The 15,487-nt window shown below is 38.4% G+C and overlaps 2 protein-coding genes across 2 annotated transcripts; one reads left to right on the forward strand and one right to left on the reverse strand.

Moving 5' to 3' along the window:
• Positions 1–711: 711 nt before the first annotated feature.
• On the reverse strand, positions 712–10,166 carry SMCO3 (single-pass membrane protein with coiled-coil domains 3). Its single transcript, XM_057318913.1, has 2 exons — positions 9,500–10,166; positions 712–2,623 (listed from the first exon to the last, which is right to left on the reverse strand). Exon 2 carries the CDS (start codon positions 2,605–2,607, stop codon positions 1,930–1,932), a length of 678 nt encoding a protein of 225 aa, XP_057174896.1. The 5' UTR covers positions 2,608–2,623; positions 9,500–10,166; the 3' UTR covers positions 712–1,929.
• A 1,914-nt stretch (positions 10,167–12,080) lies between these two features.
• Positions 12,081–12,815, forward strand: CUNH12orf60 (chromosome unknown C12orf60 homolog). Its single transcript, XM_026501577.1, has one exon. It carries the CDS (start codon positions 12,081–12,083, stop codon positions 12,813–12,815), a length of 735 nt encoding a protein of 244 aa, XP_026357362.1.
• Positions 12,816–15,487: the final 2,672 nt, after the last annotated feature.

The following is a 15,487-nucleotide window of genomic DNA, read 5'->3' on the forward strand; positions in this document are numbered from 1 at the left end:
GATGTCACTATACGTCTATACTGACTATCAGGTCTAGTTTTCATCCTTCTCTTCTGTCCACTCTTTGTCTAAGACTCTTACCCTATATTTTCCCGTTAAAGGTAAGTTTAAATATTTAAACGTTTCACTTTAAGAGATAACCTTGGTTATTTCTGATCTTAATATCCCTTATAGGAAATTATGTTAGGTATAGGACAGTTCTTACTGTCAATTATAAATACTCCAAAATATTGGAGATACACATTAATTTTTAAGAGAATATTTAAATGTGCACTTAACTATTTAAGATGGGTTCCTTCCCTAAACAAACCATTGTCTTAGAAAATTCTTGATTTGGTTTTAGACTGAATTTTGAGTTCCAGAAAGCAATAACAAGGTCTTGTAGTTTAGAACTTGTAAGTTAGGGGTGCCTGGGTGGCACAGCGGTTAAGCGTCTGCCTTTGGCTCATGGCGTGATCCCTGCATTAGGGGATAGAGCCCCACATCAGGCTCCTCCTCTGGGAGCCTGCTTCTTCCTCTCCCACTCCCCCTGCTTTTGTTCCCTCTCTCGCTGGCTGTCTCTATCTCTGTCAAATAAATAAATAAAATCTTAAAAAAAAAAAAACTTGTAAGTTAGGTAATAAAATAAAATTCAATTTTGGAGGTGAACTAATTTAGTTTTGAAACTAATTTTAAGAAGCAGTGACAAGAGAAGAAAGTACATTTGAAAAATTAAAGTCTTTCATGTAGCTTTTTAATTTTTGAGATATGCTGAGCTTTTAAAATTTCAACACTTTTCTTGTACTTAGATGCAAGAATACAACTATAACAAATACATTATTACGTCAGCAACTTATTAATGATTATGTAGTAGAACCTAAGAGTCACAATTGGGAGTTATTGGTTGGTGAAGGATTTAGAAAACACTTGTGTCTGCAGAAATTAACTGAACCATTAGGCTTCCTTAGCCTCTGGATTTTTCTGAAACCAGGTAATTAATGAAATGGGGCACCTAAAGTTTTCTGTAGCAGGGACAGCTTCCTCCATTCTGCTAGTGTAGAAAATGAAATTTCATTTTTTTTTTAAAACTCATGAGGTAATAAATTATGACTCTTCTTTAAATGACAAATTCCTAAGAGTATCAACTTCCTCCCCTGCATCCTAAATGCATTTTATGCATGTGTAGTTGGGATTTGCATGTTTGTTTGTTTTTTTAAAACGTTCCAGAGTGTTCAAACATTCACACTGAGGGGTAATCATCACACCACAGTTGGTCAGGATTGATTGCAATTGTAGAAACAGAACCTTTATCTTTTCAGTTTTAACTTTCATCTTTTAAAAATCCATTCAAGCTTATAGAGTGTAATTAGTGGAAGTTACAGAACCATTGCATCCTTTCGTCATTGAAGTCAATTATTACAACCCGTATTTCAGTCTCTTCTAGCTTATTGAAAATTGGACTTAAACTGAAGGTCAAAATTATGGTAGTATTTCTATTTCATTCAAAGGTCCACAGTTTGTATCTAGGCAGAAGTTACTAAGTACATCCCCTTAGAACTAAATGATGTCTGAAGCTAGTGGTAGAAATAAAAGTCTCTGCATTCAATGTAAATTTTTAGAATTTGGGGAGTTAGAAAAGGAAGAGGTAACCCCAACACCTGCTCTTTTACAATAGCATTTAACCTAATGTTGATCTGGGAGAGCAGCGTAAGACGGTATCCTGGGATATAATCTTTTAGCTCGCAGGGTCTAGCACCTACTGATGTAGGCATTTGTTGTTGATACAAAACTCCGGAGTCCTCTAGTTTTAGCATCTCTTTAAAAACCATCTTTCTAACGTCTTAACTGTATTTCTGTCCGTGTTGGAAACTTACAGAAAATGAACCTAATCAAAGAAGCAAAACACTATTGTTGGGAAGTAGAAAAATATTCCAGTGGCACAGTGGCTGTTCATTTCATTTGGTGTTTCACTGTGTCGGTGACCTCAGTAATGGCATGATGATATTTTTCTGAAGCTGACTTGAATTCCACCAGATGCTTCTCATAACTTTTAATGGCTGCTTGAAGCTGCGTTTTCTCCACTGCTCCCAGGATGGCACGGAAAATCATATCTATGCCAAGGCCAAGAACGGCAACTCCTATACTACCAAGGAGAGAAGCTCCAATTTGAGCTAACACAGTGACCAACTTGTTAATGATGCCAGTTGTGACATTTGAGCCCACAAGTTTAACAGCTACGGCACTGGCTGCCGAAGTAGCTTCTCCCAGGATGACTGAAATGACCTTTTGTACTATTGCAATTTTTTCTGTTTCCCTTTCTTTAATATCCTGAAGTTTTCTGTAAAGGGTTGGCTCCAGCTTATCTTTTAGTGCTTCATCGACCTTTTGCAATTCCTTTTGGATTTTCATCATGGCTTGGATGATGATATCACAGTTTTCTTTGATGGTCCCATCTCTTTTCATCTCAATAGAGGCCAGGCTGCACCCCAAATGCATGTTTAAAACCTCAGTCAGTTTATTAGTGGCATGGAAGCTGTCAGACAAACAGTCAAGAAGCTGCTGGTGAAGACGGTTTACTTCCTGCCTTCTCCGTGGGTTCTCTGGGTAGAGGAAGTCACTCTGAGCCATATTTCAAATATAATCTCTGAAAAATAAAGTAGTAAATCTTCACTAAAAAATGTGAGAAATACCTGCTGTCTGCGTGTGTTTGACGAAGAAATCTTTTACTTTATGAATAGAAAAATAGCACCGTTCTATCTAAGGAATTCCTCAGAAAATTCAACAGGTTCTTTAAAACAATTATTTTTATGAAATTTAGAGTCAGTGTATGGAAATGTGGGTAACAATGCAACCTACTGATGCAATAAAGAAGGCACTAGTTTTTCGTGGTGAGAGAAATCCTAGATAGGAAACATCTGTGTTTACCAAGCATCTGCTTATTAATAAATAAATGTGATTATTTCCAAGTTGTATTCAGTAAGGTTTGACATAGACTGCAGTTTGATACGGTTAGCTCTTGTTTACCAGTATTCCTTAATTTTCCCAAACCCCGGTCAACACAATGAGTAGACCTACTAGATTGATTTCTCTAATATTTGGAGATAAATTATAGGGCCAGAAGAATATTAAGATCTCTGAGTTTACAGGAATATTAATTTCTAATTTTGTTTATATACTCTCATCTTAATTTATAATATTCAAGTCACTCTATGTGTCTACAGGCAAATTATTTGTTCTCTAAACCTAGGGGACACCAAAGGCAACACACATATTAGAATCTTTACAAAAAATTTTCATGTTAAGGGTATATCTTCAAAATCCTTTAGATTAAAATCTCTCCTGGGGAGAGAGTGGGCATGGTGCAGGGGACAGTGCGGTTATGGCTATCTCTGTGGTCTCCATTTGCAAAGCTTAGAAGTTAAATTATTGAGACCGGTTTATAATGCAGTAGGGCCCAGTGAGGATTAGCTAGAATTCGCCTTAGAAAGAAGATAATGCCATTTCACAAAAGTATTAAAGAGGAAGTAGCTCGAGGACACCACAGAATGAATAAAATGAATCAGGTAGGAGCCTTCTCGTGTGTGCGCTTCTGGCTCAGAGAACCACGCAGAGAAAAAAGGAACAAGAACGTTCTGAGTATATTTGGTTAAAAAATTCGAGCCCTGTAAGAATTATACTACAACATGCGTACCTTGAATAGGCTTACTATGTGCTTGGTACTTTTATTTTTAGTTTAAACTCTTGGGAGAAAAGAGAAAATGAAATCTGTGTGGGGGCTGGCACATTCTCTCTCTCGAGTAAACAATATCCTGATGAATTTGGGCCCTCTCTATTCTGAGACCATGGCTCTTAGCCTAGATATGGGGGATCTCACAAGCACGGAAAAAAGGAGTGAAGACGTTTTTCTCTCGAGAAAGTAAACATGAAAATAGCCTATCCTCCAAGTCATAAAGATATAAGTTGGAAATAGAAAGGGGAAACATTTTTTAAAATGGATTGGGAATATCATCATTTATGCTGTTCAGTTTAGAAAAATGCCTTGGTACCCCTGATAGAGTAAACTTTATCACGGTCAGAAATTCATTTGTGTCTTCGAGTCAGATCCAGCACACACGCACACACACACACACACACTCACACCCATATGCTCACACCCATGTTACACAAATTTCCACAAAACAGTACTTAGAAAATACCTTAATTTCATTTAAAGAAATTGTTGAGGATTTATTAAATATTCCCCAACTCACCATTGGGTTGCAAACTGTACTTCGATAACCACAAATCTGGACTTTGTTTCTCTTTTTTCTTCTAGAAATTTTCCATTCAACTTTTTTCTTTTCTTGGCTCCTAGTTCAGATATTATCATGAAGTGAAAACTCCAGTTTCTTACTTTGAATTCAGAAGATCATCAACTACAGTCCTATTCAGATATTTAGGTGAGAGGAGTCTTTCTGAGCCTGAGAAAGTGTAATATATCTCCAGCAGCCATGATCTGCCATTATCTGAAGGGATAGCTTCCAGAAAAACGTGGAAGGTAAATGTGGTTCTATTTACCTAACGATGAACAGATTGAGAGACGAGCCTTCCTCTTGAGAGGAGGTTGAATCCTTCCAAGTGGTCAATTTCTTCCCAGTTAACTCATTGTTTTTTAATACATCTTGACAAATTAATCATAAAATAAAAATAAACCAGGATGCTGTTTACTTGAAGAGAAAATGTACCCAGGTTCTACACAGATATAGAGGACTCCATTTTCTCTTTCTTTTCTTCCAAGAGTTGAAACAAAATAAAACTAAATAGGTGAGATTTTTTATGTTTTCAGGAAAAGGAACGATGACACTTTTTCCTCCCCAAATACTAAAACATTATAAAAATAATATTAATCAGTGTTGTACAGGTACAAGAGTAGATGGAATCACGGAACAAAATAGTTCTGAAAACAGACCCTTCTCTACATTTAATATATAATAAATATAGACTCTCAAATCGATAATAATGAAATCATTGTTCTATAAATGTTCCTTCCTGGCATAATGGGCTAGTTTTGGGGGTTAAAAATTAATTTAAAAGAGTTAGTGTAAGATCTGTAAAAAAAAAAAGATAAAATAGCCAGAAGAAAATGGATAATTTTCAAATGTCTATATGGAGGAGGGCTTTACAAGCTTAAAACCAAGGGAAAAACGTCACACAAAAATTTGACGGACAAAGATGACCATGTAAAAAGAACTAAAATGAAACTGGGAAAAATGTAAGGAAAATGAAGTATGACTTTCTAAAGACTGTTGTTTTCAATAAGAAAAACAGTAGTTATCTAATAGCTAAATGAGCAAACACCTCTGGACAGTAAAAGACAGGTAGTTAATTAATTGATGAAAAGACTTCAATCTTACCAGAAATTAAAGACCCAGTACTTTTTCGATGATATTTTATTTCTTTTACACACCCAAGCCCTGACACGTGCACTTTTATACCAGTTTCCAGAGATCTATAATTTTGTGCCAGTAATAAGTTTGAGTAAGACATCATGATGTCCTCAGAATTCCTTTTCAAATCGAATGAAGAAGGACTTGTATTTCTCTGAGTTGGGCTTACCTTCCTAGCTCCTTTCTCTTGAGGAAGGGCTTTGGGAGGGCTCCTTATGCCTCCTAGATCTTCAGCAGGCCTGTCACCATACCTTCCCAGGACTGAATACGGTTCAAAATTATTTTCATCCCAACAGTGAGATGTTAGAGAATTAGGTGGGGGAGAGGTAGGGTTTGAAGGTGAAACTAATGAATTATTTTTTGACAGGTGAAATTTGAAGAGCCTGGTGAAGGAAGCAGTTTAATAATTCAGTAACAGTGTGTCTAGTGGACTAGTACCTTAGCGTGCATAAGGTAGCATGCTGGGCTCTCTAGAGCACACAAAAATGAAAAGGACATGGTCCCTGCTTCTATGGCATTTTTAATCCAGTTACGTAGTTAAGACAGACTTCAAACTACTTGTTGAGTTAAAAGTATTATGTCGTTTGAAATTATAGGGTTGGTGCTTGATTTGTGCAAATTCAAATTTTAAACAACGCACAGGTTAATATGTATTAACACTAGGGCCATATGGAAACATTTAGTCATCTAGGGAAGGTTAATATTTGCTCCCTTCCAAATTGTTATTCTTAAATTATGCTTGATATTTAGAAGATTATACATCACATGCAAAAACAGTTGGCCACGTGCAGCATTTCCAGGATTGCCCGTGACAATTTAGCTGACTCTCAAATTGCTTACTTCACGCAGCAAAACAAAAGCCTTGCAATTATTTGGAACCACCCTTCTCGAAGATCCTAGTTGTTACTTAGGCATGCCACAAGTGATGTCTTACCTACATCAAATACCAGTAGTATTTACCTAAGAAGAGTTCTGGGCCTTATACTTTTCCCTATCTTATATTTTCAGGTGTAACATTTTAAATATTGACTTTGAAATTCAATCTTTTAAAAATCATTTCTTTTGAGGTGCCTGGATGGCTCAGTTGGTTGAGTGTCTGGCTCTTGGTTTTGGCTCAGGTCATGATCTCATGGTCCCGAGATCGAGCCCTGTGTTGGGCTCCGCGCACAGTGCAATCTGTTTGTCCCTCTCCCTCTGATCCCCGCCCCTGGAATGAATAAATAAAATCTTATAAAGATGTAGTAAATAAAATAAGAATCTTTTTCTTTTTAGTTAGGCTCTGTACCCAACAAAAGGCTTGAACTCAACGACCGTGAGATCAAGAGTCCCATGCTCCACAGACTGAGCCAGCCAGGCACTCCTTATAAGTCATTTCAAAGTCACTTTATAAATGAATTTTAAAGATTGCAGCCTACAGGTAGCTAAATGGTATTCTTAATCCAGTTCTTACTACCTGCACCTTTGTGTGGTAAATGTCATTTTTACATTGTTATCAGATGATGATAACAGTTCTCCCTCTTTATGAAAAGTTCTCTTTGCACAGTTACCATTCGCTTCTGAACTGCAGTTTGTACTGTTACTTGCGTATTTTGTTGCTGTGATTCGTGAGGTAGGCTCTAAAGAGCCCTAGGGCAGCCTGACGGAGAATTGCTGGCCAGCAGGCGGCGCTCTTGCTCTCCAGCATGTCTAGTTCACCCTAGCCTTTGCTGAAGCACCAGGGCTTTCTTGTTGCCGTATTTGGACTGTGGGGGTGTAAAATTTTATTTGATGAGAGAGTTCTGTTGCTCTGCTGCTAAAAGGAAGTTTGGAAATCACATGTATTGTTATTGTGTATGTAACATTACTCGTTATTTACACACAAAAAGAAACTTGGAAATGCTGACACCAGTGGTCGGCATGTCTTCGGAAATCGGAATGGAAACAAAGACTAGCTTCAAATGGATTCTCACTGAAATTAACCTTGTCAATTTTGTTGACATAAGAAGTCAACATTCAAGGTTAAATAGCGTATAAGAAATAGTAGAAATATATTGATGATTGTTTCTAAAAGTTAAGATTTATTTAGTGACACTGTAGAGTTGTTTTAGTTTTTTGGGGGAAGGCATCACCTTCCAAAATGAAAATGTATTGATTATCACATATTCAAATAAAAAATTCTCAGGATACTTTCGTGAAGAATGGTAGCTAAATGTCAAGTGTTACAGAAATTTAAAGAGGGAAATGATATCGGGGTGATTAGGGGAAGCTTCATGGAGAAAGTGACATGTGATATGCGTTTTGATAGATGGTAGAATTATACCATGAAGAAATTAAAAGGAAAAGACTTGATAAAACAGTACTTGAAAGTCAATACAACTAATATATAAACACTTTAAAGAAGGAAGAACACTCATAAACTTACCATCTTAAATTTTTTTGGTTGTTCCTTTCTAAAGTTTGTTTAGATGTGGAAGTATTTTTACCAAGTTGTAACAATCGTGTAAAAACAATTTTCATCTTATATTAATTTACTTAAATACCTTCCCAAATTCTTAGTTGTCTAATAATTTTATTATATAAAATATACCTTAAGATATCAACCATAATTTAAGAAATACCCAATTGTTTCCCTATCACTGTATTGTAGTGGGCATTTTAATACACAGTTTTTCCCCCTTTTCAATTATCTGGATTATTTCCTAAGGATAAATTTCCAGAAGAATTGTATAATCCATGGGAATTAAAGTTTTTATTACTTTTGATAGGTATTGCAAATTGCATTACAAAACTTTTATACCACCCTCAAAAATAAATTTTTATAGCAAGGCACTGTGTATGTTTCAAAGCCAAAGATGGTTCTGTTAAATATATATTGTTAATTTGTTAACAATTTCAAAGTCAAATTTCAAAAAGAAGAGTTTTTGCTTTTGTAGAAATACATAGTATGTTAATGAGGAAATGATACGCATGATCTCTGAGATTGGCTTCCAAATAATCTGGAAGGGAGTGTGGAGTAGGGTTACAGAGGAAATAAGATCAAGCTTGTTTGGAAAATTTTTGACGCTGGGTTATGGGTACATGCCAGTTTATTATTTTATCATCTCCACTTCTGTGTATGCTTGAACTTTTCCCATAGTAACAAAGAACGAGAGACAAGGAAAACATGTCTCAGCCTCTAATGTTGAGTCAGTCACTCGTCCTCTCTGAGGTTTTGTGCTTCTCCCTGATGTCACTTTCCTCATGATCCGTATTGGGTCCAGCTACTCTGCGATTATTTGGGAATTTGGGAATAGGGGATAGGTGAAACAGAAGTTTTCAAGAGAAAATAACAGCTACTAACTAGTTCTGAGACTCCTCCTTTAATTTAAACCACAACCCTGACCTTTAATTACAAAAAAAAAAAGAAAGAAAGAAAGAAAGAAAGAAAGAAAGAAAGAAAGAAAACAAACCAATAAGTTGTTGATGGTGTGATGACACTCTTTCTGATCTAAGTTCTTCTAAAGAATGTTTCTAACCAGAAAGCAGAATATCAATGACATTCACCAGCATTTGTCAAATGCTCACATGAGAATCCTCTACTTCTATGCCTTAAGACATTAAAAAAGAAAAAAAGTAGACAATGTTCCTTGCCCTCAAGAAGATAACAGTCTATTTGGAGACAGACGGCATTTAAATGTAATATAACTTATGACGGAGCAGAAACACTATAAATTAACTAGTATTAGATTGCGCAGTCCTTCTTTCACAGATCCTGAGTGCTTATACTGGTGTTAGAGACATAAAAGGAAATGTTACAATCCATGTAAACAATACACAGGTGTCATTTTGTCCTTAATCCTTTCTAACACTGATGTCTTTATTAAAACATTACTGCTTTGTCTTCCCCCTCTGACTTAATCAGTTATACAGGCTGTTAATTTTCTTCTGTATCTGGTATCCTCAGAGAAATAAATAATCCCAAGGAAGCTGCCATAAATCCTCTTAAAACAAAGTTGTCTTGTGACTTTATCACATTTATGGCTAGGATTCCAGACTGATACGTTATTTCAAATACCCTTTCATCTGGAAAAACAGAATATCATATCAATACTAGTAGAAATATCCATAGCGCTTACCTTGCTGTGTTTCTGAGTTCAGTCGTCCCAGCAGTTGTTTAGGAATATTGTTGAAGGGCTTTTTCATCTGGTTTCATCTGGATGTTTCCATGGAATGTGATGACTTACAGCCTTTGCTAGTCGCTGCTGGGTCCCTCTGCCTGTCTGGTTTATAGACTATTTCTGCGTTCCTAGTTCTCCGAATTCTTCTATTTCCTATATTAACATAAAATTAGTATGTATCAAGTAATCTAATTTGAAAGGCTAATGAAGTGGTGAAACATTTAACTTTCTGTTCTTTAGTGGACTTTATTGTTGAAAAGTGCTGTACAATTGAGCTAATTCAGTTCAGCAGAGAAGACGGCTCTTTGCAGCTCTCAGGTTCTAGGATTCGGTCTTGTCAGCAATTCCAGCTATTAAGTTTCCTTTAGCTTCTGTTGCATTCATACCTCCCTCTGTGGCTGATGCCTTTGTTTCCATTCTCAAGAGACAGAAATCCAGATATTTGCCGCCAAATGTGGTTTTCGCGTGTGTGCTCTTCTTTCCTGGCTAGAAGTTCTGCTCTTTAACACTGTCTCTCATTGTGTTGGTGAATGTCTTGACAATAGCAAAGCCTTAGAAACCAACTTGACTCCTTTCCCTTAAAGCTTAGGTAAGAGTCTTCCGTGCTTCTCCCTCTAGATTCTGTCCTTATCCCCATGGATTCCTCTATAGCAGAGACACCTCAGAAGCAGGATAATCGCTCAGTCCCCATATAACTTAATGGAAAAAAACACAGGCTTTAGAATTGGACAGTCCTGATTTTGTGTACCCAAAGTAGCACTTACTAGCCATGTAGCCCTGGGAAAGTCACTTAATCTAATTTTTTTCCATTGGCGCGATGGATTAGTTAGTAACTGATGGGTTGTCATATGGATTAAATGAGATAATGCATGTAAAGCATTTTGTAGAGTGCTTGATACACGGCAACAACTTACTAAATGGTAGCCGTTCATTGTACATTAACAACAATCATGTCTGCCGTTATTGGGTGGGTAGAGGATACAGAACCGAGACTCCAGGTAGGAAATGTGTAAAATCTAAAGGTGCTGCTCTATAGTTTTAAAGGAGGACTAAGTGGGGTGGGTATTATTTTACCTTTGTCCCAGTGGGTCATTTTGCACTTGACATATCCTCGGGCTTACCATGTACGGCCACGGGGATAAAAAGGAAGAAGGATGTGTGTAGACAGTGCATCTGAAGTAAGATGGATGGATGAGTAGGATTTCAATAGATGTGTAGGGGGCGGGGTAGGCAGGAGAGAATGCAGGTGGAGGGAATACTGTGATCAAAGGAGCTAACAAAATGTTGTAGGGCATTTTCAGGCCACAAATTTAATCTGTGATGCTGGTGACCCAGGACATATGTGAGAGCAGTGAAGGGAAAGAAGTAGTGGAAAATTGAGAGCAGCCTGCAGATGACCTTAAATGCCATGTCAGGAAATTGTATTTTATTCTCTGGGCAATACTGAATCATTGAAGGTTTTTTATTATGAGATAATACGAGGAGGTTTGGATTTCAGGAAGCTTACTTTATATAAACTGCATTGCTGGTTATGGCCAATAAAGCAACTCGAATGCCTACAGCAGGTGGACAAGACACATATAGTTGAAACACTTAGTGTCAGACAATAGGGCGTAGAGGGTAAATGTCCAGTTTGAAAAGGACAGCCATAGCTCTAGACACTTTTTCTAACTGATAATGGGGGCTGAGTGCTGCCAGTTAATCTCATTTTTCAATTAGCAATAGCAATCCAGATTTCTGTCTTCCAATTTTTAAATTTAGCTGTTGATACGAATATTAAAAATACATTATGGCAGGTCAAACAAAACGCATCTGCTGGTTGGACTTTGCCTGTGGATTGCTAGTTTGGGACCCCTGGGCTAATGTTCACAGTCCTATCTCTTTGTATCTCCTCCAGAATTCTACTTGTGAACATTGGTTAGAGACATCAATAGTCCTCCTATAGCAGAAGAGGATGAGTTGGAATGAAAGTACAGAAACATTCTTAGGCAAGACAGACGTCTTGGGAGCTGGTGTCAGATGGCCTTGATCTTTGAAGATCTACCTCTTTGGTCTGCTGTTACCCACCTTTCAGAGTTATCTGATAGTTACTTTATCCAGGATTTTTAGTTGTACGCAGTAGGAAAGATTGGATGGAGTGTGCTTGCTCTATCCTAACTAGAATCAGAGCCCTTCTACGTAATTTTTAAGCTTTATACAAAAAGCTCTTCTCTAGATTGGATAGTTATTGAAAGTAATGCCTGAGAACAGTGTTACCCCATATATCAGCATGTCCAATTGAGGATCCAGTACTCGATATTCACTCTGTGCCTTGAATTCATTGAAATACCCCTATTCTAGTCTTTTAATTATTTTTGTTGTTATTTTTATTAAAGCACAGGATCATTCTGGCTTTATAGCTGGTGTAGCTTTCCTACCCTCGACAGGAGTTATTTTCACATTTAGATTACACAGTCTCTTTACGGTTGACAAATACAATTTAAGTTTTCATCTAGATTACTACTTTGTTTTGCAGTGCTGAACCATTTTTGTTGGAGAAATGTCTTCAGAATCAGAAAAGGATAAAGAGAGGCTGGTGCAAGCTGCCAAAATGTTTTTCTTTCACATGCAAGATCTTGTTGCCTTCACTAACACACTTATTGAATTGTTTAACAGCACTATGAATACCCAGATCCACTCCATGAATGTGAAAGAAGATGCTAAAGTTAAGGATGTCTTTGAACAAATCTTTGCAATTTTTAAGGAGTTGCAATCTGTCCTGGAGGCAAAGTACGACCAGATGCAAAAGGAACCTTTATGTTCCAAGATTGCAACAGCGGTTTGCTCTATGGTTGAGCAGAATACCAGTGTAAAGGAGTTGCAGCAGTCAGCTAAGGAAATGTTCAAAAATGTTCATACACCAGTCATTGTCGCTGCACTGAACAGCAGTAACATCCTTGGCACTTTGGAATCTTCTCTTTCGCTCTTGATGACATGTCCCATCATGAATCTTCAGTTAAGTGACCTCTATAGAAAAGACACTGAAGACCAATCAAATGCCAACACATTGGAGAAAGACAAAAGTCCGGGTCCCTCCAAAATCGGTATAGTAGACATCTTGAAAAAATTGCAGGATGCACTAAAAGCTGAACATGTCAAGAACACCACTGAATCAGTTGCAGATCAGCTGGAGCAAATTGTCAAAACTCTGCGACCAATCTTAGAGCTTCTCCAAAAAGCCATAAATACCATGGAATCCAAGATTCCTGTGCCCAAGAAAGCCAGTGACCAGTAGGAGTGCAACAGTGGTGCTCATTTCTGTCAGAAAATCAGTTCATCTCCTACGAATTTTGGGAGTATGTTCTAAGACCTTTGCTGCCAGAAATGTGTTCTATTAGGACATGAGTGCAAAGAGTAGTCACCCGGAAGCCCATTTACCTCACGTTTTGCTTAATTCAAATAAAAATAATCAAAGAAAGCCTGCTTGACATGGCGGTTCACTAAACATAACATATTGTTCAGAAAATCAAGGTAATGTATTACATTTGGGGATGTCTCTAAACATTACACATCACCTTAACGCATAATTAAAATAACCCTAAACTAATTTCCACTCTTGGTAATTCTATTTCTAGATTATACAGTGTGAAGTCCAGGTAGATGGAAACATTATTGTGAAATAACCTGGCAGAAACTACTGTTCAGGTGCAGGAACAATATAAAATAACCTCCTGCATTTTTAAAAGATTTTATTTATTTATTTGAGAGCAAGAGCAAGAGTGAGAGCGAGAATGAGCAGGGGGAGCGGCAGAAGCAGAGGGAGAAGCAGGTTCCCCGATGAGCGTGGAGCCTGATGTGGGGCTCGACTCCAGGACCCTGGGATCATGACCTGAGCCAAGGGCTGATGCTTAACCAACTGAGCCACCCAGCTGTCCCCACCTTCTGCATTTTTGTCACTCCTATACCCATCTCTGTATCATCAGTGCCTTACCTATCGTAAGCCAGCACTAAATACTTTTGGTATGGTTTATCCAGAAGTTAATAAGAACAATGAATGAAGAATAATAGTTTCCTTGCTTACTTGAATAAGAACAGAGCAAATGATTTATTCTCGTCTGCCTTCTACTGAGGTCTTATGATTAGGAGCTATTGGAGGTTCAAAAATGGAAGTGCTCTAACCTTTCACAGAGAAAAGACCGTAACACTCGTAGAAGTAGGATTTCTGAGATGCACTCGTATTGGGGAAGAAGCGTTGGACAAGTCCCTTTGCCTACCAGAACGTCTCTGGCTCTCATGCAACGGGAGAGAGTATGCTTTCAAGATTGCCCTATTCTACATGACAACTAATAGGAATGTTGTTGAGAATAAGAAAAGCCATTAATAACTCTAGTTCTTTGTGGAATTTTTCTTCGGAGAATACCTAAGTTTTGTCCTCATTCAAACACCTTCTCATCTAAAGTCTTAAATCCCATTTTCTCCTTTAAAAGTAAAACGTATTTCCCTACACTTAAAAATAAGGCCGCAGCATGAGAAACTAAAAGGGAAGAAAATTGTGAACATTTGGTGGAGAGGGGGAAGAAGATGCTCTGTTTATGTCCTTTTTAGCCTGCGATGCAGTCACGTCCACCAAGGTTGCCAGGTCACCTCCCCAGTTGTGGCAACTTTGAAGTTTCCCTCGCCCGAGTCTGGAGCTCAGCTCCAAAGCCAAGCCTGCCATTGGAAACACCTCTGTAATTTTGAATTAGGAATCGCTTCCTTGCTTCCTAACAGTAAGACCTTCAGAATGTCCTGCGGCAAGGCCCAAGGGGATCTGGGCCATTTCCAGGACTTAGAGGGCTTGGAGAAAGGATGAATTTCAATACGTGAACTCTGCATTTTCTCTCAGCTCCAAATAGCTGGCTTATTTTGAGGACGTTTTTAAGTTGATCCATTTGCTACCCTGCCCTCAAAAATACACATACATAAATGGGAGGCGGGAGGTGCAGCTCTCACTATGTTACTTTTTCTGAACCTGTGTGTGTTCAGATTCTCACCTGCCTTCTCTGTCTTAAGATTGTGTTCCAGGAGGGGTGTCTGGGTGCCTCAGTTGGTTAAGCGTCTGCCTTCAGCTCAGGTCATGATATCAGGGTCCTGGGATCGAGCCCCACATAGGGCTCCCTGTCTGCTCAGCAGGGAGTCTGCTTCTCCCTCTCTCTCTGCCCCTCTCCCTGCTCGTGATCTCTCTTGCTCTTGCTCTCTCTCTCAAATAAATAAAATCTTTAAAAAAAACCCCAAAAGCAAAACAAACAAAAAAAGATTGTGTCCCAGGATATTGCAACAGCTGGGGGAGTCACAAGGAAGTGAACGGGACAAGGGCCAAGAAAAGTTCTGGACAGAGTCTGTCTGTGAAATGACTGGCAGCATGACTGGTGGCAGTTCGAGGGAGGTCCTCTCCACACGTCAGTGGGAATGGCAGCGAGTGCAGCCCCTTGAGGTCAGGAACAGTGGGTGGTTTTCAGATGCTGGTGGCTTCTGTGAGGCTGGCCATCACTGACAGTGCGTCTCACAGACATCTCACCACCGAGGACCCCTAATCTGCCTGGTCTGGTGACTTCTTGTCCGCTGCTGCTTCCCAGCCTGTGGACACATGGAGGCAGGAGCTCTTAACACTTCTACGAGTTTTACGGTCTTTTCTCCTTGAAAGGTTAGAGCACCTCCATTTTTGAACCTGCAATAGCTCATTACTCTTATTTAGTGTTTCTCTCAAATTCTTTGTTTTGGGTTCCTCTCATTTTCTCTCCATTCCTTCAGGTTTTGAAAAGCAACCTGGGGAAGACTCACTAGTTTCTACCTCATATCTAGTTTCATTCCTTCTCCGAGGCCACAAGCACAGTGTGGCCTAACTGAATGAGGCAATAGTGTGGAGGAAAAGTGAACTATCCTAAAGCACAACAAAATAAAACACATAGGCACTTATTGCAAAAAGAT

The sequence above is a fragment of the Ursus arctos genome, unplaced genomic scaffold (assembly GCF_023065955.2).
Source record: "Ursus arctos isolate Adak ecotype North America unplaced genomic scaffold, UrsArc2.0 scaffold_26, whole genome shotgun sequence".
Taxonomy (NCBI): Eukaryota; Metazoa; Chordata; class Mammalia; order Carnivora; family Ursidae; genus Ursus; species Ursus arctos.

Bases quoted from the DNA above. Each gene is read 5' to 3' on its own strand.
- CUNH12orf60 (XM_026501577.1), top strand. From the start codon at position 12,081: ATGTCTTCAGAATCAGAAAAGGATAAAGAGAGGCTGGTGCAAGCTGCC.
- SMCO3 (XM_057318913.1), bottom strand. From the start codon at position 2,607: ATGGCTCAGAGTGACTTCCTCTACCCAGAGAACCCACGGAGAAGGCAG.